We start from the raw sequence: 26,957 nt of genomic DNA on the forward strand, positions 1-26,957 counted from the left end.
AAGGTTAAACCACTCCTCTGCATGCGGCTGTCTAAACGTACATATGCACTGTACCAGTGTGTCACAGGTTGTAATTCATTGTCTGGGGGGCATGAGCAAGTCCTGCTTGATAAATTGTCCCCAGTCACAGATTGCTTGTGAGCAAAATCACTGAAATATGACTTTCAAGGTTGATCTATGCTGACATTTCCACTACATTAGCACTACATTGGATGCATTTTGAAGAGCCTGCTATGAGTGGAGAAGGGAATAACCCTAGTAAGGTGTATCTACTTCCCTGCCATCAATCATTTTGCACCATGCAAAAGACAATAAAACATGGAGAGTCACATCTCGACACATTTATTCCATAATCAGTCCCAATATTGTGTCCAAACCTAACGCTGATAGATGGTTGTGCAGGATTTTTCACTTATTACAGGCAGAATGCTTATTACCTGAGGACAAAGATGAGTATCCATTTTATGTCAGCTGCAGTTTGTACATTTTTTGCCATAAAAATACACGTTTAGGACATAACATGTCACTAAGATACTGTAGCTGATACAGATTGTTCTGTCTTCTAGGTGGCATGCAGAGGAAGCTGTCTGTGGCTATAGCATTTGTCGGCGGCTCGAAAATCGTCATCTTAGATGAACCTACAGCAGGAGTGGACCCCTATGCCCGCAGGGGTATCTGGGAACTGCTGTTAAAGTACAAACAAGGTATGGGATCAGTGGTAAGACCCAAGGCTCCACTAAAGGCTTTGAAGTCCCTTTTGTTTTCAGGATTGACTGGAATGCACAGAGTACATGTTTGATCTGTTTCAAACTAAGAAACTTTCCAAAACTGAGCTTGACTCAAGGTGAACTTTTTTAACTGACAAGGCTCAAATGTATCCAGTATGAGAGCTGTTAAGGTAATGAACCATCTAGTGCAACTCGAAAAAGTTATTTTCTTAGCCTTGCTCTCTGTGACACTTAATTGTGGGTGGAGAGAAATTTTAATTTGTACTGGAACAGATTGAAATGCAAGTGAAGACAAGTGAATCCAAGAAACTTTAATTGACATTGCTATTTAACAGAGTCCCTAATTGTCTGCCGTATCAGTCAGCTTGTCATTCTCTGGCCTTATATACTATGTGGTTGCTAGTGGCTGTAAGCAGGACATGGACATTATAGTAACACATTCTCTCAGCAGATGTCTAAATGTTTAATGTGCATTGAGTGACATTCCGCCCTCACTGTGTCATTAGCTTCTCTCTCTCTAATCAAGTCCTTTCACTCCAATTGGGAGCCGGAGATAACTCTGTTATAATGAGAACACCCACATTCTGGCTGGTTGAATGAGTCATGTTTTGTGCCTCTCGAGTCTTATTTGCACCACAATGTTACTAAGGGTTGTCATTAAGCAAAAAAGGCTACAGGCAGTCTATTTGTATGAAAAAGCTGAAGGCTGAAATTGGACTTAATATTGTGGTTCTTCATAGATAATTAACAGTGCAGGTTTTTCACACTGACAAGTTGACCAGATTGCCCTAAGTGGGTGTTGTTTTCATTAAATTCAGCAGGGACTTATTTGGCTGATGATAGTTCAAACTCTGTCTTAACATTCCAGGTACAAAGGAACATGGACATGCTGCACGTTCACTTCTAGTTTAAATTAAGCCCTTAGTGTATGTTTAAGATGAATATGCTTCATTTATCTTGTAATAAGTAGGAAATGGTCATCAAAATGCTAATATGGTGGTGTGTTGGTTTTCGATTATTCCTCATATTTTTGCATTTAAGGTGGCTTTTAATGTCTCTTTTGTCATGTTTCGTTAGAAAATTACCACAGAAGGTGACGATTTAAAGTAAAAATGAGCAAATTATGAATATTTAATTATTAGCCATTACTGGAAGTTGATTACTATTAAATTACCCCACTCATTATGTTATAAAATGGGCCTTTAGGATGTTATTCGTGTAACAGATTTTATACATTCAGCCATGTGCCTTCAGCCTTTATGTTTTTGCTGCAACAGCATCATTTTTATCACCTGATTTATTGATTGTAATTGATAACTTCAATTAACAAGCCTTTCTTGGTGCCCTGAAAGGCTTTGTTCCCTGTTGTCTTTCTTTCTCATCTTACATAGCTCTTTTACTGCCATGACCTTTTATTTTACAAACTGCAGATGCACATACACATACACAGTAAAATACATTTTAGATTACATAGCTAATGAAGCGTGTTATATACATCGATTTTACCCACATCCTCACTGAATTTCTCATTTTAACAGCTTGTATCAGCAGCCATGTAATCAGAGAGTAAAAACATTAACATTCCTCAAGTTGGTTATAAGGATTTCAGCAGTAGTTACGTAGTTAAATTACATAAACTTGCTCCTCAAAATATGCCATAAACAATATATTATAGCATTGATAATCTTAAATACCACATTGAAAACTGGCACAACGAATGATGCATTTAGGCTGTGAATCTGTCACATATAGGCTGGTGATTTTGTGAGAGGCCCAGAGAAAATGTGGGAAACATTGTCATTAGTTAATATCATTGTTTTTTATTCCTGTGTCTCGTCTCACACTTCTGAAAGATATGAAACAAAATATAACTTTTGGACAGTTTTGACTTGAATGAAGTATTTAAAGAAAATTATTCATGGAAGGAGAGAAAAGGTATTCAGTTTCTTTATTTCATTACTGAAATTAAATATTAAGTGTGTCATTACAAATCCTGTCACTAAGCAGAATAGTTTTCTTTCTTCCAAGAATTACCTTGAAAACAAATTTACTGATGAAATTTAAGTTGGATGTTTGTATCAGCTCCATTTATTATAGACTCTGATTGCAGCTACATGCATTTTTTAGAGATTTTCTGGCAGTTGTGAAAAACTGAAGTATTGTACATAATGCATTTTTTTCCCCAGGAATACAGATTAATGTACTGTTGAAGCCAATGTTGCAGTACAAATGACATGAAAATGTATCAGCCTGTGTTTCTTATATTGTTGTTTCTTATAGTTGTTTTCATGACATAGGAAGAATGCCATTCTGAAGATTTTTTTTTTTTTCCAGTGAAATATGATGTAGGGGCAGACAGAAGCAAGCTGTAATCACTCAGCTGCAGTTTTTTCCAAACATCATATAACATTAAAAGCAATATTCAAATAGAAAAATGTTCTTTGAACCTGTGTAACTCTCACAAAACAGTTTCAGATGTCTTGGAGTAACCACATCTGAGCTTCAGTTGTGCCAGTCAATAGACTACATTCAGGTGTTTTCTTAAAGTGAACAAAACCACCAGCTGATTTTTTATTCATTTATACTACATTGGGCGGCTTTTAATCAAAACTACAAGGCCATCTGTTTCTTTTGACTCAGTGGATGGGCTGTAAACTGCAAGGTAATTTTGAAATGTATTGATCTGAATTGACAAACAGCAGTTAATACAGTTTTATCCAGTAATTCATCTTACTGCCAATGTACATAATATCTGTCCGGCCTTACTCAACCACTGTGAAATCCATTCCTATCAGCTTGATTTAGAGGAAAGGAAGCTAAATAACAGAAACCACATTTCCATCCTCACTTTTCTGTACGTTGTGTGGGTGCTACCAATTTACCTGAACACACCCAACTCCATTTGATATATCACTTTGTGCTGTAATGCGCCACAACACACTATAAATCAGAATACCTTTGTGGGCCATCTGCAGTCCAAACACATTTATTTTGCTCCCAACTCACGGATGATGCAGTGCATTTTGATTATTTTTTTTTTCCTTGTAAACCACAACAAATCCCCAGGAAAATCATCTGTGAGTTTGAGCATCCCATACAAAATGAGCTGGCTCAGTCAAACTAAACCTCAAGCAATCTCCTCAAACCCCCCCCCCCCTTCATAAGCATAGCTCTTTCCCCCATATGTTAAATTGACTGGGTTGTGGGCATTCATTCAACTCGGGCATTTTGTATATAGAGGGATCCAGACTTGCTTGGCATAGCATAAGGCAGCAATACTTAACTGAGAAGGGATGGATTTAGCAGCTCAGCTGGTGGCAGGGCACAAAGAAGGTGTGGGGTGGGGTGGGTGGACTGGGGAGGTGTCGCGGAAATAGATGGCCAAGCAAAATGGCTGCATTGGGCTAATGACCTCTGAGTGTGTCCTTGTCCCTGAGATAATATGACCTGCGAGGATACAGATTTAACTAGCACAGTGCAAAAAAAAAAAAAAAAAAAAAAGCCGCCATGCTCAGCAGAGGACCTGACCTTTTGCAACAAACACTGACAAATTCAGTGAAGCAAAGGAGAAAACTCCATCTAGTCAGCTGCTTACTGAGAATATATCTCCTTATCATGTTTTGAGATTAACATGCTTGATATGACACACCTGTCATCTCTGTCTGATACTTACTGTTCAAGAGGACCAAACTATGCTATTGGCTGTGTGAGGCTATACTTGAGCTAGTTGCTAACTTCAGCATGCTAACATGCTCACACGATAACATGATGTTAAGCCAGTATAATGTTTGCCACATTCAACATCTTAATTTAACATGTAATTTAACATGTAACATGTTAGCATGCTAGTACTTCCTAATTAGTACTCAACACATACTGCAGCTGAGCATTGCCATCCATAGAGCTGGCATGGCTAAAAATTCAGCTGTAATTACCAGACTCTTTAGGCCTTAATAGCTCTAAAAAATATATATCTAATTTATCTTGACAGAGCACAGTCTTTTCAAAGTTACAGGCATCTAAGCGGGTTTCCTTCTTTGTCACTTAATAATAAAGGTATTGGGTTAAATGTTTTCTGTTTTAAAACATGACTGGATCAAAAGTTACCCAGAACTCTGTGATCTGCTTTCATGTCGTCTGCAGAGACATGACCATGCTGTGACTTCATTACAGATCTAGCCCTTTTTTGATTTCTGGGGTATGTGATAATTAATATGTGTTATCTGATACAGCATGATATGAAAGGATTAGAAAACCTGTGAATAACCTTGCAATGCATGCCGTAGTTGTCACTGCAATTGTGCTCAGTTTGATGCCTCTCAAATCAAAGGACTCGCAGCACAAAAGGGAGCGCTGGAATAAAATGTGGTCTCACAGAAACGCTGGAAAGTAGGCTTAAGGTGGCCTTTTTCATAATTTTAATTTTGTCCCAGATTCACACCCACACACTCTTCTGGAGTTTGCTTTTCTGCCATGTGGATAAGCATGGGTAAAAAACACGGTGGAATCAGCAGTAAGGTGAAAAGCGACTACCATGCAGAGACAGATTGTGCTATTGGCTTGATTTGAACAGTTTTTTTTTTTTTTTGATCTGTGGCATCTTTTCTTGTCAGGCCTCTTTTTCATAATGACGGTTTTCAAATAAAACAAGATCTTACGAGAAAAATGCTTCAGAAATGCCTTTTTTTTATTTCCAGGCTGTGCTTTAACTTTTTATATCTGCAATCTAGTGTTTTTACTCTTTACTTCAGACATACTGCCTGTGACTCACACACAAGTGTGCACACCACCACTTCAGATACAGCACACACTCTCACTGTGTGCATTCAGGTGGCATCGATCGAGTCTCTCTTTCTGTCTCTCTTCAGGTCGCACCATCATTTTGTCTACACACCACATGGATGAGGCAGACATCTTAGGTGATCGCATTGCCATTATCTCCCACGGCAAAATGCGTTGCTGTGGCTCCTCACTCTTCCTGAAGAAATGTTTTGGCAGCGGCTACTACCTCACTCTGGTCCGAGATGGGGCTGAAAAGATGACAGCTCAGCGTAATGGTATTATTCACAGTAAACCCATTGAGGTATGAACAAATAGCATATGTAATTTCTGGGTAATGATTAGATTTTGAAGGCTCAGTTTACTGGGAATGCCCTTTTTAGAAATTAACAGCAGTTTGTTACTGTTATTGTCCACTGATACAGCATCTCTAACCGTCTTCCCAGTAGAAGCCTTGGTTTTTATTTTTTTTAAAGATGGTAAAATACTGTATGTTTTCACTCTATTTGGCCTACACCACACCAGATTTTCAGATTCTTCATTAGTTTTGGTTTTATGTATTTCAAATTTGCACTAAATGCCTTGTAAAATTTGCAGTCTTTTTTATTTATTTTCAAATGAGATATTTACAGATTTTAAGTTATAATTTTGCCTACTTTAGACCATGTTTTGGGTTTTTGCCTTTTATAGAAAATTGACAGACAGAAAGGAAACATGGGGGTAGAACAAGGGGGAAGAAACAAAGATACCATGTTTTGATGATATGGTATGTGTCTCCACTAGGCCATGGTAACACCATTTTTATATTTGTGTTTTTAACCAATATTTAACACTGGGTAATGTGACTTGTTTTGCTCAGTGATTAAAAGGGTTATAATAACACATATTAATATTCTGCAGAGTAATTTATCGAAAGCCATTGTTTGATATTCTCAAGGATGTTTCAACAGTGCATATGACTGTTTACAGACACAACACTGCCTGTGTGGTCTCATTATCTTCAGATAAACACAAATTTGGTGATTAAGACCCCTGCCTGACCACCCAATTACCCTTCCTTTTAGTCCTCATTTAAATAACTTCACATATGTCTGCTGTAATTGGAAGGGGATCATTCTTTTTGACTTTATATATCAAGAAAAGAGCTTAAGCTGCAAACCCCTTTGACACAACAGTAACCTCTCTCTAGTCTATTATTAAACGTGGCGCTCTCTGACAGTCCTGAGTGCTCTCTTTCTATCTTGCCACCCTCCCCCTATAATGATCTGTGTTTAGTCTCTCCCAGCATGAGAATTGGCAAACGCCTACGTGCTGGATGATACTAATTGTCACCGGGGAGAGGGGTGATTCTCGCTTTTGCTCGCCAATGGTGCCTCACACACTTAGTTTTAATCAATAGGAGCAAATGAACAAGATGCACTGATGCCAGCAGGGCTAGAGCAATTACCATTAGTCTGCGGGCTCTTTGAGGTGAGAGGAGTCATTTGTTTGAAATAAATAAATAAACATGCAAACACATTTGTGGGCAAGGTAGAATAGTACCCCCCTTTCCTGGATGACAACTTTGTAACTTGGTGGAGGCTTTTGCATTTACAAAGGCAATATAACTAGGAAAAGGGGGCTGGACCAAGTTTGATTGTCTTGATCTCATTTTAGTGATGTACTTTAAGGAGGAGCTCTTAGAAAAGTAGTTTAAGGCTTATTCAACCTTTGTTGAAATTAAAATGTCATCTTCATTTCTGTACAAGATTGAAAAGATTGTGGTTTCATGTTCCATTACAGGTTGAGCACATTCCCTGCTGTTGCTTGTATACAGCTGTGTTTAGAGCAATTAAATAGAAACTTGTGGATGGCATCCATTATTTGATTAATGTTGGACAGGAGTTGTCAAGGAGGCACTGTTCATCATTCTAAGTGGTAAGCAATGATAAAGCCTTTCTAATCCAATTCTGATTAACAGGAGAAAGACTGTCCTTCGAGGAGCAGTCCAGACGATGGCATCGGCAGCCAAAGCTGGAGCAGCTCTGATCCCTCAGGTAGAAACTTTATCTCTGTTATTACCAATTTCAGATCAGCACTGTACAAATTTTTGCCACGTGAAAAAGTTGATGAAACCTACATTTGAATAACAAAATATTGTGCCTGACTTCATATATATGTATGTATTATTAGACAAGTTATCATAACACGCGGCAGTGTAGGTGACTCACCTCCGTGTCAGCCTTTCTCAAAACAACACGAGTCTGTGAACAGTTCTAAAACAGGAAAACAGTAACCATACAACTTCTCAAAATGTGTGCTGAGGATCCATTAGCTCAGAGATTTTTTTCCCCACGTTTTCAGTAGCAGACAAATAGACTCCATAGAGGTAGTGAAGTAGCTGCTACTTTGAGATGCTGTTGAAATGTTCTCACTACTAGTAGAGTGCTCTTTAAAGTCCCAGTGAGGTCTTGGATACAAATGGGACATTTTTAGTGATAGAGAGTGTTAGGACAGCTTTGTGAGTGCAGAAAACTATAAGACATTAAGAAAAATAAAGGACATTTGAATTTAACATTTTTTTGACAAAAGGCTTCCTTCCCTTTTTTAAATTATTTATTTACTTTGATTTCCCATATATACCCATATACAGTATATACCATATATATACTATATATGTATCACATACACAATACACCTCAGATACCTAACAACAAAAACACAAATGAAACAAAAGACTTGCCTATCAAGCACAAAACAAAGAAGCTCAAGAAGCTCAGCCTTGTTATCCTAATACAGTGTCATGCATAAAACATAAGTGGACATTAGCCAAACATATACAGTTTATCTCTACAAAGTATACCCGTCTATCCTCAACTAATGGTTTTGCTTTTGCTTAGTCCATTTGTCTAGCTTTAGTGTTTTATTGTCTTTTATTGTGTCCTTATACAGTTCCTTTTCCCAATGTTGTAAAGTAATGTTTGAGGGTAGATGTTTCCTTAAATACAGCTGACAAAGAAACAAATACCTTTGAGTATCTCACATGTCTTGTAGAATACTCAGAATAATACAAACCAATCGATTTAAATTAAGTTTCGCCTTCATTATTTCTGATAATGTCAAATCAAATCAGATCATCGAGTCTTTAATTGCATATTTTTGGTAATTTCCTAATATATTATTGTCATGTTTATCAATGTCATCTCATTTTACATAATCTTATTTATATATTTAGAAATTTTAAAACTGAGGATTTTACAAACCACTCCAAAACTGACAACCATGAGTAGCTTAATCCGAGTTAACCAAATAATCACTCAGTTTACAGTACAGTGTTTTATGGCTTTAAATTTGCTCCTGTTTTTTGACTGGAATTCTACAGAAATGTGGAGAAACGGCAGAAACAGAGACTAAATCATATGATGCTGGTTATTTGATTTGTTTTGATCATTCTTAGTCTTGAGGACGTAAACAAACGTGCTCATGCAAGTCATGATCAGAAGAAAACTTTCAGGTGGGCTCCAGGTTATTATGCATGGAGAATAAATCAAAATAAAACCTGCTCCTCCCTTCAAAATTACTATACACATGATGTTCACATAGAAGCCAGACAGTACCATATAAGTAATCATATTTCCACAAGTGACAGGCACATTTCTCTCTATTACCACACACACCAACAAACAGAAACACACACACACATTTTCCACAAATAATTCAGTCTGATGTGTGAAGGAGACCCATTTACTTCTTCATAAAGCACCAAGCCGTTGGTTGTTAAGCTGCAGTAATTATGTATGAGAGGTTCTGGATCAATAATGGATGTGGCGCATTCTGCAACACTGTCCTGATTGATTCTTGCTAAGACCCAGCTTCAGAATAGATGAGGCGAGAGAATTATGTCCACTGATGTGTTTCAGTATGTTTAAAGGTCAGAGCATCAGGTCTGTTGTGATCCCAAATGTTGCACAGTAATTTAAAAAACATTTCTGTGAAGTCTCTCTGGTATTACATTGTATCAGCACTGAGTTTATTTGAATATATTATATTTTCATTTTGTATTTCTTTGCAGCCGGTAGGGGTAGTTGTTCTTGAACTCTCTGTCTGTTATATCACTCTAACAAATAACTTTCTCAGAAATGATGGAACATACATAAAAAGAGGGATAGGAATGCGTATTTTTCCAAGGGTCTGTTGATTGTGTGTGTACAGTCTCACTATAGTGGCATAGTTTGTGTTGTTGCTCTTTTGTGGCTGTGCGTCCGGCAGATTTGACAGCCGTGGGTCAGCTTGTGCGGCGTCATGTCCCCGAGGCGGTCTTCTTGGAGAGCATCGGTCAAGAGATCACCTACATACTGCCCTATGGTGGGGCCAGAGATGGGACCTTTGCTCTGCTCTTCCAAGAGCTCGACCTGGCCATGGCTGACCTCGGTCTGACCAGCTACGGCATCTCTGACACCACACTGGAGGAGGTACACTAAGCGTGGGATTGACAGCCTTACTAGAGATACAAGCATGTAGACATATAGAGAGATTGCCTAAGTATCAGAACATAAAAGTACACCTACAAAGTTACGCTTGTTCTTTTCTTTCTTTGTCTTCTTTTTCTTTTATTATTGCTGCGACTTCACTTAATGCCACTCTCACTGCTTTTTCTCCTCATCCTTCCTCTTCTTCTTCTCTATTTTTGCTTCTCAGAGTCTTTCAGCAGCAATCAAAGCTTTAGTCACAAATTACACCGGTCTTTTAGATGGTCACAATAAGCAACTTTAAACTTAAGGTAATAGCTTAAAAACTGTGAAGTCTAGAATATAAATAGCATAGTCAAAGCAGGTGAACAGGTGTAAATCATAACATTAACAACAGGTCTGTTCCATTCACTGTTCCAGCATGTCAGTAACCAATCAATAGCATAGCCTTGGGATCAACTCACTTGTTGTTTTTGTGTCAAATAATAACATGATAAGAAAACATACAGCATCTGTAGGCTTTACACATAAATTACACACAGTCTTGGAAATCTGTGCTCTTAGCCATGCTGCATGACATGCACTGTATTAATGGTTGAAACGGAGCTCCTCCTGAGCCTGACTCTTAAGCAAACAGATCTTAAGTTGGTAATGAAATATGGATGAACGACAAATTGGAACAGACCACATGTGGTCATTATGTTTAGTTATGTTTATATTTCTCCCACATAGTGGCTTTAATCTCTTACTAGATTTTATATGATTCATATTTCAGCTTTTTGCATCATGTTTATGTCATAAATTTTTTGTTTCTGTTTGCCATGATGGATGAAAGACCTTCGTGATGAGAAAATCTTTGCTGTCCAAAGAGAGCCATGTATCTCAGAATTTATTTTTCTTAGGGAAACTGAAGGTTTAAGTGTACCTTAACAGGTCAAGAGAAAATATCCTACCACTTAAGCTAAATAAACCATAAAAGACCTGTTGAGTAAGCCAAAAACACAAAGTCAAAAATAAGGGTTTTTTTCTCAGCTCATGAAAAGTTGACAATTGGAGATACATGCTTTTCAAAATGACATCTACAACCAGAAAAAGGAGGCGAATTTCCAAAATATTTAAAGCTCGACCTTCCAAACTTACATAAAGTACCTGTTTTTACGAAGTGCATCAAACTGTGTAAGACCACATTTGCTCATACTGAATATCACCAGCTTTATATAACATAGGTACAGAAAAGGCTTTAGTCAAGCACTGTTGCATATTACTTGCAGTTGCATATTGTAATGTTATTATTACACATACAGTACATGGTCTTATTTCTCATAAACAGATGACTCAAGCTGTATGTTTGGCATGCAGACGAGTCTTGGATCATAAAACTGAGTGACTGTTGGCAAATGCTTTTCATGTAACTCAGACATGAATCAGACACTCATGGCCTGCAGGCGATGTGAATAATTCCTTTTGAGTATCTAAAATTGAGACACGACAAGGTTATTTCACCCATCCATGTTTTCTTTTGAAGTCCAAACACACATCAGCTGAAAATAGGCAATGATTCTCTGTATACGGTACTAATAAACAAGCGCTGATACATAGTATATTTCATGGAAGTTAGTCATATAATAACATTTAATCTGGTCATTGTGATGAATTGCTTTTTCAAGTAGCTGTATTTTTGAATGTTATATGATGTCAGTAATTCTTTTTTATGTAGTTTAGACTGAAATAATTCACATAAAATCAGTCTCTCCCAGAAGTGTGAAGAGACTTTTTATAGAGCAGATGTCAAAGCGGGGTTTAACATGCACAGCAGATGTAAATAAGGAAATGTCGCCTGGAAATATTTCACAAATAGGTTGATTTATTTATTTTGACATATGGCCTGAATTAATAAATTAAGTCAAGGAGGGCACTTCTCTTAGAGAGGCCAGTTGGCAGGTAGTCAAGTAAAGGTTAGAGTCTCTGTGGATGCACAACCCCGGTCTAATTCTTAGCAAAACCTTGACAGGGGTAACTGGATTCTGCGTCAAATCTGTGTACACTTAATGAGTTAAATTTCAGTTAGGTGGGAGGTCAAGTTCTAGCCATGAAAGCAGCTTAAATAACACATTCACTGCAGCATCACTGGTTTGCATTCATCCTGTTTGCATGCTTATAAGGTGATGGAAATATACCATAAATGTCATAAGATACTACGTATAATCATAAATATTTTATTTTCACAGATATTTCTTAAAGTGGCCGAAGATACTGGAGTGGATGCAGAAATACAAAGTAAGGTGACAAGATGTATGCATGCTGACACATGCCAGGGGGGTAACATCGTCATGTGTATCTGTTGGGTAACACTAGTGTAGCTTAGTCAAAGGTCATTTTCATAACTTATACATTGTGTTAGCAGAGCCAGCTACAGAGCCAGGTTGGACAGCCACACCTGTGTGATAGACCAGATCACATCAAGTCAGTAAATCCTTAGCTATACAGTTTTTCTCTTTTAACATTAACATCTCCTTGTTTGAGCTACAATTTTGCCACCATTGTTGTCATAGCAGACAACACTCTAATGTACTGTGGAATTAACTCTGTATCTCTCCACTTTTCAGCCATAATCTGGCTGCCACACAAGGCACTTGTGCTCTGCCTTCAACATTAAACAATCATGCTTCTTAATCATACTGTGTTAGGTTGAACACTCACAGAATAATATTGCATTTTCTAAGTCTTATTGCTCATTGATTGACGTCACTGGGTGAGTCCTCCACTCCCCAATTTCCAGCGTTTTTGTTTGTATCCATCGCGAAAACAACTTCACTTCTTAGTTTATCTCAAAATCAAATCCCTTCACCTTCCTGAAACACCTGGGTTTGTGCTTTTACAGGGAATAACATGGCGTCTTGCAGGGCAGGTAGCTATTCTTAATGTTATTTATAACCCTAAATTGGGTCAGGCCAAAACAACATATCTTATTTGTATTCCCACAGCAACAAAGGAGCTGTTGGTGAGAGACTGCAAAAGGAGCTCCCGCGAATCCAAGCGGAACAGCATCGCCAGCGTCCACACCACACCACACCAAGTCTCTGGACTGAGTGGCAAGTCTATCATCTATTCATCAACTTTTTCACTGAAGGAAGCTCAATTAAACATCAGTGAATTTATTAGACAATGCAGAGAGTTAACTGATTACTAATATTAACAGGTATCACTGTATTTCCAATAGACATTTAGTAAGATTACTATTATTGCCTGAGTCTTGTTCCTTTCTGTTTCTCATGCAGAATTAAAGGAAAAATTCACAAGTAAAGTTGAAGGTAGGTACTGTATTTTGTCTTTGCCACACAGTTCTTTTTTATTACACCAGTGAATGTCTGTTTTTCTACCCGCCATTTATTCTTCAATTATTAACTTCACTTAGTTTGGCTTTAATTTGACTGTTTCACCTCAGTAGCCATTTTGAAAAGAGAGCATAAACAAGAGCTCCATCCTGAGAATAAGTAATTTTCAAACAGAATTTCTCTCCAATCCGTACAACTTTATCTAACCTGTCTTTTTACCTTTTCAATTTTGCCCATATAAAAGAAATTCACTTTTATACAATGTCCTTCATCACAAAAATGGTTTTCAATCAGAATATGTTTTATTGTCTTAATGACTACTGTGAAAATATAGTGCTGCTTTTTTCAGCAGCAGTGTTCTTGGAGAGTGTGAGACATAAAACCAAGGTGTCTACAAAGCCCTTGTTTATCACCCTTTTCCTCCTGAGTCACGCCTAAGTAGCATTTCCAAATATGATATGTTTAAAAAAAAGGCTACACTGAGCAATAAGCACGTAGAAGTACTGGCAGGTTTAACACTTAAGTTATATTTGATCAGCACATTAGCTGTGCTGGAAAGCATGCTTAGCAGGGCTTATACATATGCATAGATGATGAATAACACAGTGGGTTAATGTCCACTCCAGACTTAAAGAAGAACGCCAGTGTGAATGGGAAGGGATCCACGGTCATCACTGGGTGGGAGCTGATCAGGAGGCAGTTCCTGGCGCTCTTTATCAAGCGCTTCCACCACGCCCGGAGGAGCCGCAAGGGACTCATTGCCCAGGTAATGGCCTCAGTCTGTCATATTGATGAATTGAAGGGTTATACTAGGAGAGTTGCATGGGAGGATCAAGGTAAGATTGTATGAAAATACATGTTGGCTTTCAAAATCAGTTAATGACATATATGATGGAGTAAGCTAATTTCAGATCTGGAGGGAAAAGTCCTGTCATCCATCTTGATGGAGCCACTAGTTGGGGAATTTAACTTGTTGGAAAAGAAATCGACACTGAAAGCAGTATGAAAGTGAACAGTCTGAAAAATGTGAAGGAGCAGAACCCAGAATGATGCAACATGATGTCAATGAACTGCACATACAATACTCATCTTTACCTCCCAAAGGACGGCATGTGTTATAACAAAGAATACCTGGGCGACAAAGAAGGCTAAAGACGGCATGAGCAAGTGTTTATTGCTGCTGTGGAGAGAATGTTGCTCTACTGATCAGTCACTTTCTTGGAACAGAAATGTGTCGCTATCTGGGAGCAGAATTTCTTAAGTCTCACCTTCTCACTTTAATATGATGCCACGCCTACTGTTGCCAAAAAGCCACTAATACATTTGTGTGTAAAGTAGGTTACTGAAAGGTGTTTTTGAGTGCCATCAGTTCTACCTGATCGCCCTGATTGGCACCAGAAAGGCGAAGTGACACCCATGATTTGTTTTTCCTTCATTTTAGTATGTGCTAATCATGTGTTTTCATTAGCTATGTATTAAAACTGATCGCATAACAATTACAGAGATGACAGATTGCTATTAGCCTGTTAAGTGTATGTCTATATTATTTTGTTCCCTATAAACATAATTTCAAAAGTCAAAACCAATAAACAGACACAATTTAAACAAGTCCAAACCAATTTCGGAAAGTAGCAATTTCCGAGGTACTTAAATTATTTTTTTTCCCTCCCAAGTTCTAAAAAGTGTGTTCTGAGTTAAATTGTTTTGACACATGCATGCCACCTCCCATCTAGATTCATCGTGTATGGAAATATCATGTAATGCCATCAGTTATGACAGCTGCCATGATGCTGAAATAATCATAACTGAAAAAGACTGAATTGCAGCACATCCAATCCAGTTTGTGTGTGTGTATGAGAGTGAGAGATAGAGAGAGAGGGAGAGTGATGTTTCACCTTTGTGAGGTGTATAGGTTCTTCTTGTAATTTGCTGCAGTACCAATCCCCATTAGTCACTGTCAATCTTGGACGTCCCTCTTTAGTGGGGACGCAGAGCTGGATAGAAGGATAAGTGTGTGAATGTGTACGTACAAGGGTGCACATTGTCTGCAAGGGCACACCTCCTACCTCTCCCTCTTTATTCATTTGGCTAAAGGTTTTTTTTTCCTCCCCCCCTGCCCCATCATGTCAACAGCTCCCATTGTCAGCAGATATGATTGTGTGGTGAGGTAATCTCCTCGAATACAAGCGGTTAGGGGAATATAAAAGAGATTATGGCATGTAACACAAAAGGAGTGATTTATGGGGATGAAAGTTGTGGACAGGCGAGTCTTGGCAATGTCAGAATCAGGGAGAAGCAGCTATTGGTTATGTTGCGGTGGATGAGTTGAAGGGTTCTCACTGAACTTACTACAACACCCCATTCAAACACCAGCTGTTAAACAGTAGATGATGTATGTTCTTTAAATCAGAATATTTCTGTTGTTTTTCTATCTAATTGTCTCTACAGCATGGCTCATGAAGTTTGCGGTCTTTAAGTGGCTGTATTTCTTTAGTTTAATCTTGTGAATATAATTTCTCCATTGGATATAATAGTTTTACTGACTGTAGGCTGTATTTTGTATGAATTCTGTTAAAAGAAGAAAACACATTAACACTGTAAAAATATCCAAGGTGATGCTGTTATCCCCTTAAACACAAGGTACATCAATAAAGCTATTATTCACAAGTGAAATTGGATAGACAGAAATATTTGTTGAGGAAACAGACTCAATCTAATGAGCCATTTGACTTTGCAGAAAATAAAACTCATCTTAATCGTGTTTTCTTGTTTATACCCATTTTGCATATAATCCTATCCTCTTCTTTAAATCCCTTGCTAAACTTGAGAATGCCATAAACTCATGCATTGTTCATGGGAGTGCTTTGGCTTTGTGAGCATAATGACTTCTCCCTGTTTTTTGCAGATCTCTCTCAATGGAAGAAGTACCAGCTGTCACCTGCAATTACTGTTGAGGGAGAGAGAGAGAGAGAGAGAGTTTGTGTGTGTATGTGTGTGCAACATAAAAAAAAGAATTGTTCTTTCTTTTGCAGTCTACCATTAAGCTTTTCAGTCTCATTGCTGCTCTTTATCTTTCTTCCAAGCACATTTCCATGGCCATGCTGTAAATTTAGGATTTTCAATTGTAGCATCTTGAATTGGCCTGGCAAATTGCATGCCCTGCAATTAATCAAGTGTACGCAAACCTCTGCCTGGCTGCAGAGCACGCTCCAACCTACAAGTGATTAAACATTAAAGATATCTTGCATTTTTCCAGCTGACCTTTTTGTCAGCTCTAACAATGAAATGAAAAGAGAATTACATAATGGAGAAAAGAGGATTGGATGGGGTTGCGGAGAGAGGGCTGGGGGGTAGGGGAAGCGTGGCAGATTCTGGTATTTAAAAAAATAATAATAACACAAAAGACAAGAGAATAGCAAGAAACTAATTATATCTGAGTGGCCAGATGATGGTGGCAGTGTTGGAAGTGTTTAATCAAACTCATAAAGCATGCAGAAGAGCCCAAACAAGTTGGTGGGGAGCATATTAATGCACGCACGTTATCGCAGTGGTCCTGCTTTATTGTTGATTGCATCAGTCATTTTGGAGCATGTAATGACAGTAAGGGGGCTCGGGGAGGGGGATGATGAAATTGATCTCGCACTGAATCTTGGGCTTTCATGCTTACACACATAAACTTGCATCTGTATCACCCATGTGCGGACCACAATGTTTTGTTTTTCATTTAAAGGAGACTGTCAATAATTGTATTGCTCATACTCGTGTAATTAAAATGACATAATGTACGTGCTGCTGCACTTGTACACTGTAGCGTCATGACTGAATGAAGCTTCAAGGGAGAGAATTTGATTTGTAGTTTCCTTTTAGCTCTGGTGTCCAGTGGGACACCTTTAAACTGAAATTGAAAATACTAAAATAGCACAGTTTTGTTAGTTTGTCACATTGTGTTATTTTTTGTTTGTGGCAGTTACTCCCCTGAAAAAAATACCCCCTTTTTTTATTATTTCTCTAATATTTCACTCTGTAACTTCAAAGGAGTTTTCAGATGTAGCAGGATAAATGTCTTAAGCAGAGCAGAGCCACGTTAATGAGATATTTTTGACTTGAAACTCGTTACTTTCCTCCTAGGTGGTCTTGCCTGCTGTTTTTGTGTGCCTGTCTCTGATCTTCTCGCTCATCGTCCCGCCTTTCGCTGAATATCCCAGTCTGGAGCTGCAGCCCTGGATGTATGGTCTGCCTCAGACCACATTTTATAGGTAATGATGTGATGACATAGGAACAATTTAGCACATATTATGATTTAGATTTGTTCACAACAAAAATGTGGCATTTTCCAGTAAGTTTAATATCTTCTCTACCGCTGACTGATATAATACAATAATTACAGTAACAATTACAGCAACAAGATTTTTCCAGGGAAGAATCCTCTGGCAATTGATGTTTACTGTTATCAGAGGCAGAGGGTGTGTGGATAATAGAAGAAGAACTGGGTAGTTATTGCAGCAAACATGGCTGAGTAAATTAACATTTTACTGCAACGCTGCAAGAAAGTTAGACTTCAGTGATAGAAAATCAAAGGAAAAAGATGTCACAGTGCTGCTCGTGATGTTTGATTGCCAAGAGATTTTTGCATTGCTGAGGTCATCAATCTGGACACTGTCCTCTCCTTGGCCACAGCTCGATATTCTGTCATTGAGAATCACAGACATAATTGGTGACAAGTTGAGAACAAACTTGACTTACTGTAGGGGATGTAGATAAATAACGTGACAACACCACACAGATGTGAGGGCGTTTCTGGAAGACTCTCACCTAATTAGATATGGCCCTAATAATAAACTAAGAAAGAATATATTGCTCTATGTACATTGACTGTATATGACACTTGTCTATAAGACTTTGCCAAAAACTTAGAGGAAACAATGTCTCCAGATTTTACAGATAAAGTCTGTACATATTCTCACCATTAAGCTCACAATTGCTGCAACATGACAGTAACAACAAACATACTGTAAAAATACTGTAAAAACACCTGTCCAAACCATCATACTAATTTTGACACTGACTGTTCTTGTGACATGAAGCTGTTGCTGCTTATCCGACTTGCAGGTATTTCATTCCTCCTGGCAGCACTCTGCAGGAAATCACTTTAAAGACTTGGTCAGAGTGAGACATGTGTTTGTTGACATATTTGACAGGATCTAATAGATACTACATATTCTAGTCCAGAAAAACTTCAAATACTTTTATGTTACTATTAATTTACTTTATGCAGTTACAAGTTACAAACACTGCCTGACTTTTTTATGCATTTGATTGTATACACATTGTATCAGTTCACAGCATTGATAATCAATCAATCATCAACGTGCAGCTCATTAAGGACACTGGTGCTATAACCTTTGGTAGTGGTTACTTTTTTCCCCTCCCTTGAAGCTGAGGCTAGAATCTTGAAATGATTCACCACACTTGAAGAATTAATGCACTGAAGAGTCTTTTCCAGTGCCTTCTGTTCCTCTTAAAAAATTATTCTTTTTCAGGTAGTCCAAAAATCTAATTTTGTGCTTTTCTTCCAAACTTTTGCTCTGCTGTCTTGCCAACAATTTTCGTTCTCCCTTTACACTTTTTTTTTCTTTGCCAAATTCATAAGACTGAAACATTTAAATGTTTTTTTCTTTTCTACATTGCTGTAACATACAAATTCAGTCTGTCTGTGCCTCTCTCTGTCCATGGTGCTCAAACATTCAGAATAGTCTGTCTCTCTCCGTGGTGCTGAAACATTAAAACCCTGTTCTTTGCAATAACAGTTTGTACTGTGACCACTGCATGTCGTACATGCAGTTGTCATTAACACTTAGCATCAGCCATCTAAATCTCCGGCCTGTCCTGACACTTGATGTGACTTTACTTATCAGAGTAAATAATGTTTAAATAAGTTTACATTCTCTTCTTTATGCCATGTACAGAACTACAGATTGCAACAAGTGGGAGAACAGTCCTGGCACACAAGCAAGGCTCATGATCGTTTGTGTCAGAGCCAGCTCCCTCGACAGACCTTGTCACGCAGTCTCATGATCAAAACATGAACCACCCATTCAGTTTTCATGGGATTTTTTGTGAATTGTTCTTGTGCAATACATTTTGAAACTGTTGTGCTCTTAATTTTTATGACATTCCCTTTGGCCAATTACTAAATATTGTCTTCTCTTGAGTGAGTTTAAAAGACCCTACATGGTGATGACTATGTGATTAAAAGTAGTGTGCCTTTTCATCTTAAAAGTCCATTCAGAGGTGCATTGTTGCACTACAGTATATACCTCATAAACGCTAATGATCCATTTTAGCTTAGGGTGATTGGGATTGATGTTTTTTTGGAATGAGATATCAGAATATTTAAGGTAATATTTACACTCCAAACACTCTTTGGGTTCATATTCTCTAGAGGCATGATCGCCATATTATTATATAGCCATCATTTGACTTTGCTCTGTCATTGCCTCAGTTCCTTTGTCCATGATGTTTCATTTTGACTAGATGAACTATTCATTAGTTCCACTGTTTCTGTGTATATGCACAAGTCTTCATTTTGGAACTATTCAATAGTTTTATTATCTTGAATAACGTGGTAACCCAGCCATTGTTAATTGCAAAACAGATGGCTGCACATAATCCATTTTTACAATCGCACCACTTCAGTTGCATTCACTGGTGGCCAAGGAAATGACCGTGTGACCTTCATGGAGACGCCTCTAAATGAGACAATGAACACTGTATTAATCCAAATGGTTGGCTGGGCTGTGGCCACTGCTGGCAGAAAGCCATCACGATGGTCTTTATGAAACACTGTGTTTTAACTCCCACAGCACCCTTAAGATAAAGGGTAGAGTGTGTGTGGTTAGTAATGAGAATGAAATTGGAATGGGAAGATTGTTTAACTGAGACTCGGTGCTTAGATATGTACAGGACACTCAGATAATGATGAAAGGCTTCGAAGTATTGTACACAGAATCTTGAACAGGCACATATCAGTACGTGCTTGCGCAAAAAATACACATCAGGACAGATCTGTGAGAGAAAAAGTACACATCACACCGATTACTGGCTTTTACAGTCAGTGGTATTTTGGGAATTCATGTTTTGACTCCTGGGCTAAAAGAAAAGGGCTGGTAAACCCATTGCTTTTTCTCTCACTCCTGGTTAAGCTACCTCCAGTGGCATGCAGCGTTGCTATTGAATATTTACTTGAAATGCAGCTCATCCGATCCCCCAGTGCACACATCTCATTTCCTTTCAGGCCTTCTTGGAAGTCAAGATATGTTAAAGATTAATGGCCATCTAAACTCCTGTGCTTTGCCAATGTGGAAAACAGATACGGCAACTTATAAAATCTTAATCAGATGTGACGGGAGATAGATTAGAAGACTTGTAAAATCCTTACCAATTGTGACATTTCATTGTACTCCAAACAAAATGGCAGATTTCAGAGATCTCAGAGATTTCTGTTACTCAGACTAATTCAATACAAGTGCTGTACTACTTGTCATTTATCACACACTTAACACGACATATCACTAACTTCAGGGCTTCTCATATCAAATAATATGCTGCGGAATGTGTAACCACTCAGTGTAAGAATAGAGGTCAAGAGTTAGCTTCATTTTATTGTAAACTCAGCTTTTATTGACTGTTGGCAGTCTTCTCTTTGTGAACACAGCACATAACCTTAAAGATGTCTGGTTGCAAATATTGAGCATCTGAATAGTATCAAGGCTACAAAGGTTATTCTGTAAATTAATTCAACTACTGAGGATAGACTCTGGCGCTGGCACTGGTCATGACCACCAAGACTCTGATTAGTATTTCCATTTTGAATGTCTAGACAGTAATTCTAGTGTAAATTAGCCCAATTGTCATTGAGTGTTGAAGCCTAATTTACGCTGTCCTTGAAACAATCGGTGCCAAAGTGTTTTTGATAACTAGACTAGACGACTTATGATCCTTGGATGACTCTGGAATTACGTTCCAGCAGCAAATACAGCAGAAATGTAAATAAAATAGAAAAATAAATAGAATGATGAGGTGATCAATAGCCACATATAGTGTTACTTGATATTTTAGCCAGTAGCTAATTCTATTTTTTTTGTAGTAAAGACTGCTATACCATGATTCCACTGAAAGAGGCCATGACCCAGGTTATTTCTTTTTCTCTTACTTGTGCTTGTGTCAGAACATAAGACCCAATTAAGACTTTTCGGTCTGCTGTATTGGCTTTATGACAGATTGCCTGGTGCTCATGGATTAAGGAGATGTATGCCCACTGTGGGATATAACATTGCACATTGAAATGTTTGCATGTGTATTTACATTAATTGTATTTCTAATACATACAGCAACGATGGGCCGGATAATGTGGAGGTGTCTCAAGTGGTGGAAACCTTGGTAAACAACCCTGGATTTGGAACCCGCTGCATGAATGGAAACCCCATACCGTAAGTGGTAAACCAGTATTCCAAAAAACAGACTTCAGTCAGACATAAAAGTCCCATAGTGTGCACACGTGTTAATGCCAAATGGTACTCATTAATTGTTCAACTTTGCAAGCTGTGTATGCGTGGCTACAAGTCACGCACCTGTGCACTTATTTATGTCATGTCATGCATGTCTAAGCATGTGTCTGTGCCTGCATCAAGGAATCCTGCTGCAGAAACAGGACCAGCTGTAAAAAAAAAAAAAAGCCAGCAAACCCAAAGCATTGGCAAGGAGTGATGTGCATGATTTTGAAAGCCAATTTCTAAGAACAAATTTGATCAATAAATAATTAGCTTTTCACACCCTCTCCACATCGTCGTGATCAGAATAAGTTGAATAATGAATTCCATTTTTAAACCTAAGAATGAAATGGAATTAGTACTGAGCTTGGAGCGCACGTGGTTCATCCCAAAAGCTGTGAGTGGCTTACTGTGCTTAAGTTCTTCAGACACAAACCACTCATCTTTTAATTCAGAGGCAGAGGTAATTCAGCAGTCTTTAAAAATCTAATACTTTTGACTGGTTTTGACAGGAATCAATTATTACCAATTAAATTCTCAAATTACCCTCATTGTTTTCCTGCAGGAAATTACCATGTTCCCCTAGTGGATCTGATTGGTTCGCTCCGTCCGTAGATCAGTCAATCACCGACATCTTTCTCAACGGGAACTGGAGCATGTCTAACCCCTCCCCATCCTGTCAGTGCAGCACGCCAAAACGGACGATCATGTTACCTGACTGTCTACCTGGTGCCGGGGGCCTCCCTCCACAGCAGGTTAGTCCCTGCTAGAATTTGTGCCTTTTGGTGGGAGGGTAGCGTGATAGTTGGAGCCACCGTTACATGACGTTAAGATCTTAGGTGTGAGGTTTCTTGAGCAAAACCCTGCCTAGACCAGGGGTTACTGCTCCTGGCTGGCAGTGCAGCTCTTTGCTCAAATTCAGACACTGACTGAATGTGTGTCACAGAGGGATAAACTGCAGGAGGAGTGTGGAATGGTCTAAATGTGAAAAATAAAAAATAAATCAGTGACACAACAGCACAATAAAAATGCTTATCATGGAAGCTTTTGGCTTACAGTCTGAAAGTCCCAGTCAGCATCATTTTGATTTGAAAATGTAAAGGTACTTACTAACAAGGAATTTGCATTGCATTGCAAAATGTAAATCAGCCTTTTATGCTGCGTCCCTTTTGTGAACTAGCGTGCATGCATGAAAGCAGGGCCAAAATTGATTCCACTGAAAATACACTGAATTAGCCATTGCCAGTGATTCAGCTTTTTCCCCATACCAGTAAAAAAAGTACAAGTAAAAAAATCTGTTAAAATATATCCATAGAGTGTCCTTTTACTCTCACAGGTATATGCCAACCTTTCACCCTGTCGCATCCTTTGGGACGTGCAGTTCTAGCATCTTAGACCTTGCAAAGGATCTCACCTTCTCTGCTCAGATCACAAGTCCTAGGAGGTTTGCATGTCTCCTCCTGCACAAGTCAATACCAATCCTTTATAGGCTATTACTTTAACAATATACCAGGCCTATTGCAGCTAGGGCAAATGTTACATGGTCTGACCTACAGAGGCTTGATCCAGGCCCAGATCGATAAGCAAGTTAGAGACCAGCCGACATCAGCCACCATCTGCTGACTGAATAAGTCACAATACAGAGAGAAAGCACTGTCTCATTTGGAGCTGAATGCACTCCTGTCTTTCAATGATAGTGAGAATTTTAAGCTTGAGAGAGAATAGACTGAGAAGTTGCCACCTCCACTCCAATGTCAGTTAATTTGCGATGGCTTTGTCTGTTTACTTGTGCTTTGTGCATGTGTCTGCATTTGAAAAGATTTGAATTTGAATGTCTCATTTCCAACCCCACCTAAATCTTCCAATATATATAAGCCTTGGTTGAGAATTTGTTTGTGGTACTTTACCCCAGATGGAGGGGAAAAAAGGAGCAAGTGAATCCTGATGACTTATACCTGAGGCTGCAAAACAGCCTTACTTTTACAAGCAATCTGACTTACAATTTTGTACTTCGGTCTTCATATTCATACAAACAAGCAATCTGTGTCGGAGCAGTGTTGCAAGAACAGCAGCTGGTACTGGTGTTGTGCTTTGAAAAAAAGTGTTTCCAGTGCTGGGGGTGAGCATGGATGGACGTTGTAATGCAAAGTCATGGTGCAGGTTGGATAGCTTTCTGCTCATATTCAATAGCATGCCAGACAAACTGTTATTTGGCAGGAGTTGTAAATCATAATGGATGTCTTTGTCATAAGTACTCATAGCCATAGCATTTCTGGACATTTTTTCAAGAACTTTCAATCAGCACTCAAAAATCATTTGGGGAAATGAGGTAATAAGTCACGTAGACTGGACTGTGGAATACAGGGCAATCTTGATATAACTGGATTGCAGAAGTGGGATGGTGGGGCAGTAAATCCTAAGTGTGCAGGATTTCTCTGTGCATTCTGTGTGTATACCTACCCTTCTTCTAGTGTTTTCTAACATGATCTTTCAAGTACTTGATTAAGAATCAGATGACTTTTGACTGACTATAATTGCTGACTATTAGTTTAACAAATGTTCCTCACATCTTCCACTTACATCAAAGTGAATTAACTCAAAATAAAACAATCACAGTAGTGACCTTTATTTAGAGAAAAATATAAATGCACTAGTCTTTACCAGAACTTAGTATATTCATTGTACAGAATAATACATATGCTTCTCAACTAACATTATAATGATATGATAAAACACAATGTACTTTTAATATAATTAATAGCCTTTAATGCACATCTTCATTCTGCACATAGTTGCTACAGCCTGTGTGTCTTGACACTGTGTATTTCTGTTACTTCAGCCAAATATATTAACCCAAATTAAAATACAGGAATGTGGCTTAAAAGCCTTTTGAGTAGTGTTTTAAAGTAAATAGGCTACTTTGGACAAATTGGGATTTTTGAAGTCAAAATACCATTATATCTTATTATGGTGCCACTCAGTGAAAAAAAAAACTCTGTGGGAGAATGTAATTACACAATAGACAGTTATAAAGTTTTGCTTCACTGTGGTTGAAAATGCCTCATAAGTTTCTAAAATTGTCAGCTCTTTTATGCCTATGATATAAGTTTAAACAGTCATTGTAAGTTCAATTTGCAAAGTGGTTATGAAGTTGCAAAGCCTCATTCAGCCTCTGTTCTTAAGAGAAGTGAGAGTGTTAACAGGAAATATTCTGTGCCAGTTAAGAAAATAGTCACACAGTTATATGTAGATATATCTAAAATGATTTTGTCGTATAATTGCCATGGCTTTCCCCCCTTCAATATTTGACGTACTTTTGTCATCTTGGAAGGACAAATAAAACATTAAAAAGACAGTAAAAGGGACTAGGAAAAGCCAGTGACTTCTAACAGACAGGACATGAAATGGCACAGTATGAAGCCCCTTGGCTCCTCTGCCACTTCTTTACTTCCCACCCGATCCCCTATACCTCCCTATATACAGTACCACACTTTGTAATGTGCCATTTCACACCCTCCACGGATATGTAATGCCTCGTTGAATTTGTGTGAGTCTTGCTGTGTGCTCCTCCCTGTGACAAGGCCATTCAGGGCCACTTTAAAGGAGCAACTGTCCAGGTATCATGTTATAGGATGATTGTTGAGACAGTCAAACAAGAGAAGTGCCCTTTGTGTAACCTTTTCCTTTCCCTGACGCTCGGTCCCAGCTTATGACAGCACTGTCAAGGAGTCTCCCATTTGTTGAGGCGCTTCTTCTATCTTTGTATCTTCCCTGGTACCCTGCTAGGCCATCAAGGTCTTTCTTTCTAACCCTCTTTTTTTATTTTGCTCTTTTTCTCCTCTCCACCTACTTCTGCCATTTAAAACAACCCCATTCTTTTTTCTCATTGTAGGTGCTTCTCGGCCTGAATCTTTTGCTCTTATTTTATGAATTGCTACTACTTTGCTCCTTTACTAGATACTTTATCGTGTCATGCTGTAAGTGGCTGGTACTTTTAGTACACTTAGCCTCAGTAAAAAGACCATTTACAAAGACCAATTCTTGCCTACATCCTGTTTCATTCACTTGCATCATTTCCCCTTTATTTACAACATCTTATTTTGTTCCAATCCAGATCCTGTAAAAGGATATTAAATGGACTCTCATTTTTGCATGGAAACAACCTTGAGGACATTGAGTTATTATCATGCAACAGGATCATTGCAATTCATCTCCCTCTGTGGCTGAAGGAACTTTAAAATTAGGATAAGAAGCTGCTACAAGAGGAGAATATAGCAGAAGACAAGTGAGGAGATGAGAACATTTATATGCGATACGCGTGCCGTTAACAGGCACTTTTCTCTGTTCATCACCTTCTTTTTGAATAATACAGAACTTTATTTATTTGACAGGGGTCAGTTTTTGCAACACAGTAAACCAGCAAGCTTTGTAGCCTTTCATTTCATCATCTGAAATCTTGAAAGATTTATATGGCTCTGATAGTGTGTGAGTTCATATGGTAGAAAGATACTGAAATACAGAGTGATTTTGAGATGAAGTGGTCAACCATGGTCTTTTTTTTTTCAGGATTACTGAAAACATCCTTTTTTAATAGCAAACTAGTCTAGTTTCCCTGCAAATGGCAGTGAATGAAAATAACCCCCATCCCCTACACTTCATTCTCCAACCTTCTTTGGCTCCCTGCTGTTAACACCAATCCACTAGTGGGTCGTAACAATTTACAGTTTGAAATGTAGTGCGGTGAATAAGGTCTTGAGCTAGAAACATAAGTAGTGTTATATAGTGTGGATGTCATGCTCAACTATACAGTATGGAGTCTGAAGAGTATTATTTGTGCAGATTGAGAAAACAGTAGCTTGTGTGAAGGTAGAATAAATATTGTGACATATGAATAAATGAATATGACATGCTGCTAAACACATATGTGCATGCAAGTATGTATTCCCATGTGCTTGCAAACTTATGCTTTTATCATCATTGCTGCATTGTTTACCTGTAGGCCCATCACAGAGGGGGTCATAAATTAATGCAAGTCCAAGGTAGAGACCACCCACAGAAGCTTGAGCGCATTGTGAGGATGTATTCCCTTTGACCTGAAAGCCTCTCCTATTGAATAAA

At 38.4% G+C, this 26,957-nt stretch overlaps 1 protein-coding gene across 2 annotated transcripts in view; it reads left to right on the forward strand.

Annotated features, from left to right (window-relative positions):
- LOC108892258 (phospholipid-transporting ATPase ABCA1) overlaps positions 1-26,957 on the forward strand; it is a 138,042-nt gene that overhangs the window by 55,579 nt on the left and 55,506 nt on the right. For both annotated transcript variants that reach the window (XM_018689711.2, XM_018689719.2), the window contains exons 22-32: positions 567-704; positions 5,597-5,811; positions 7,468-7,543; positions 9,756-9,958; positions 12,184-12,232; positions 12,940-13,047; positions 13,234-13,266; positions 13,917-14,056; positions 17,419-17,546; positions 21,681-21,779; positions 22,405-22,594. In XM_018689711.2, coding sequence (XP_018545227.1) covers positions 567-704; positions 5,597-5,811; positions 7,468-7,543; positions 9,756-9,958; positions 12,184-12,232; positions 12,940-13,047; positions 13,234-13,266; positions 13,917-14,056; positions 17,419-17,546; positions 21,681-21,779; positions 22,405-22,594 — 1,379 coding nt within the window. The remainder of the gene's footprint in view (positions 1-566; positions 705-5,596; positions 5,812-7,467; positions 7,544-9,755; positions 9,959-12,183; positions 12,233-12,939; positions 13,048-13,233; positions 13,267-13,916; positions 14,057-17,418; positions 17,547-21,680; positions 21,780-22,404; positions 22,595-26,957) is intronic.

Source organism: Lates calcarifer, linkage group LG15 (genome assembly GCF_001640805.2).
Source record: "Lates calcarifer isolate ASB-BC8 linkage group LG15, TLL_Latcal_v3, whole genome shotgun sequence".
NCBI lineage: Eukaryota > Metazoa > Chordata > Actinopteri > Centropomidae > Lates > Lates calcarifer.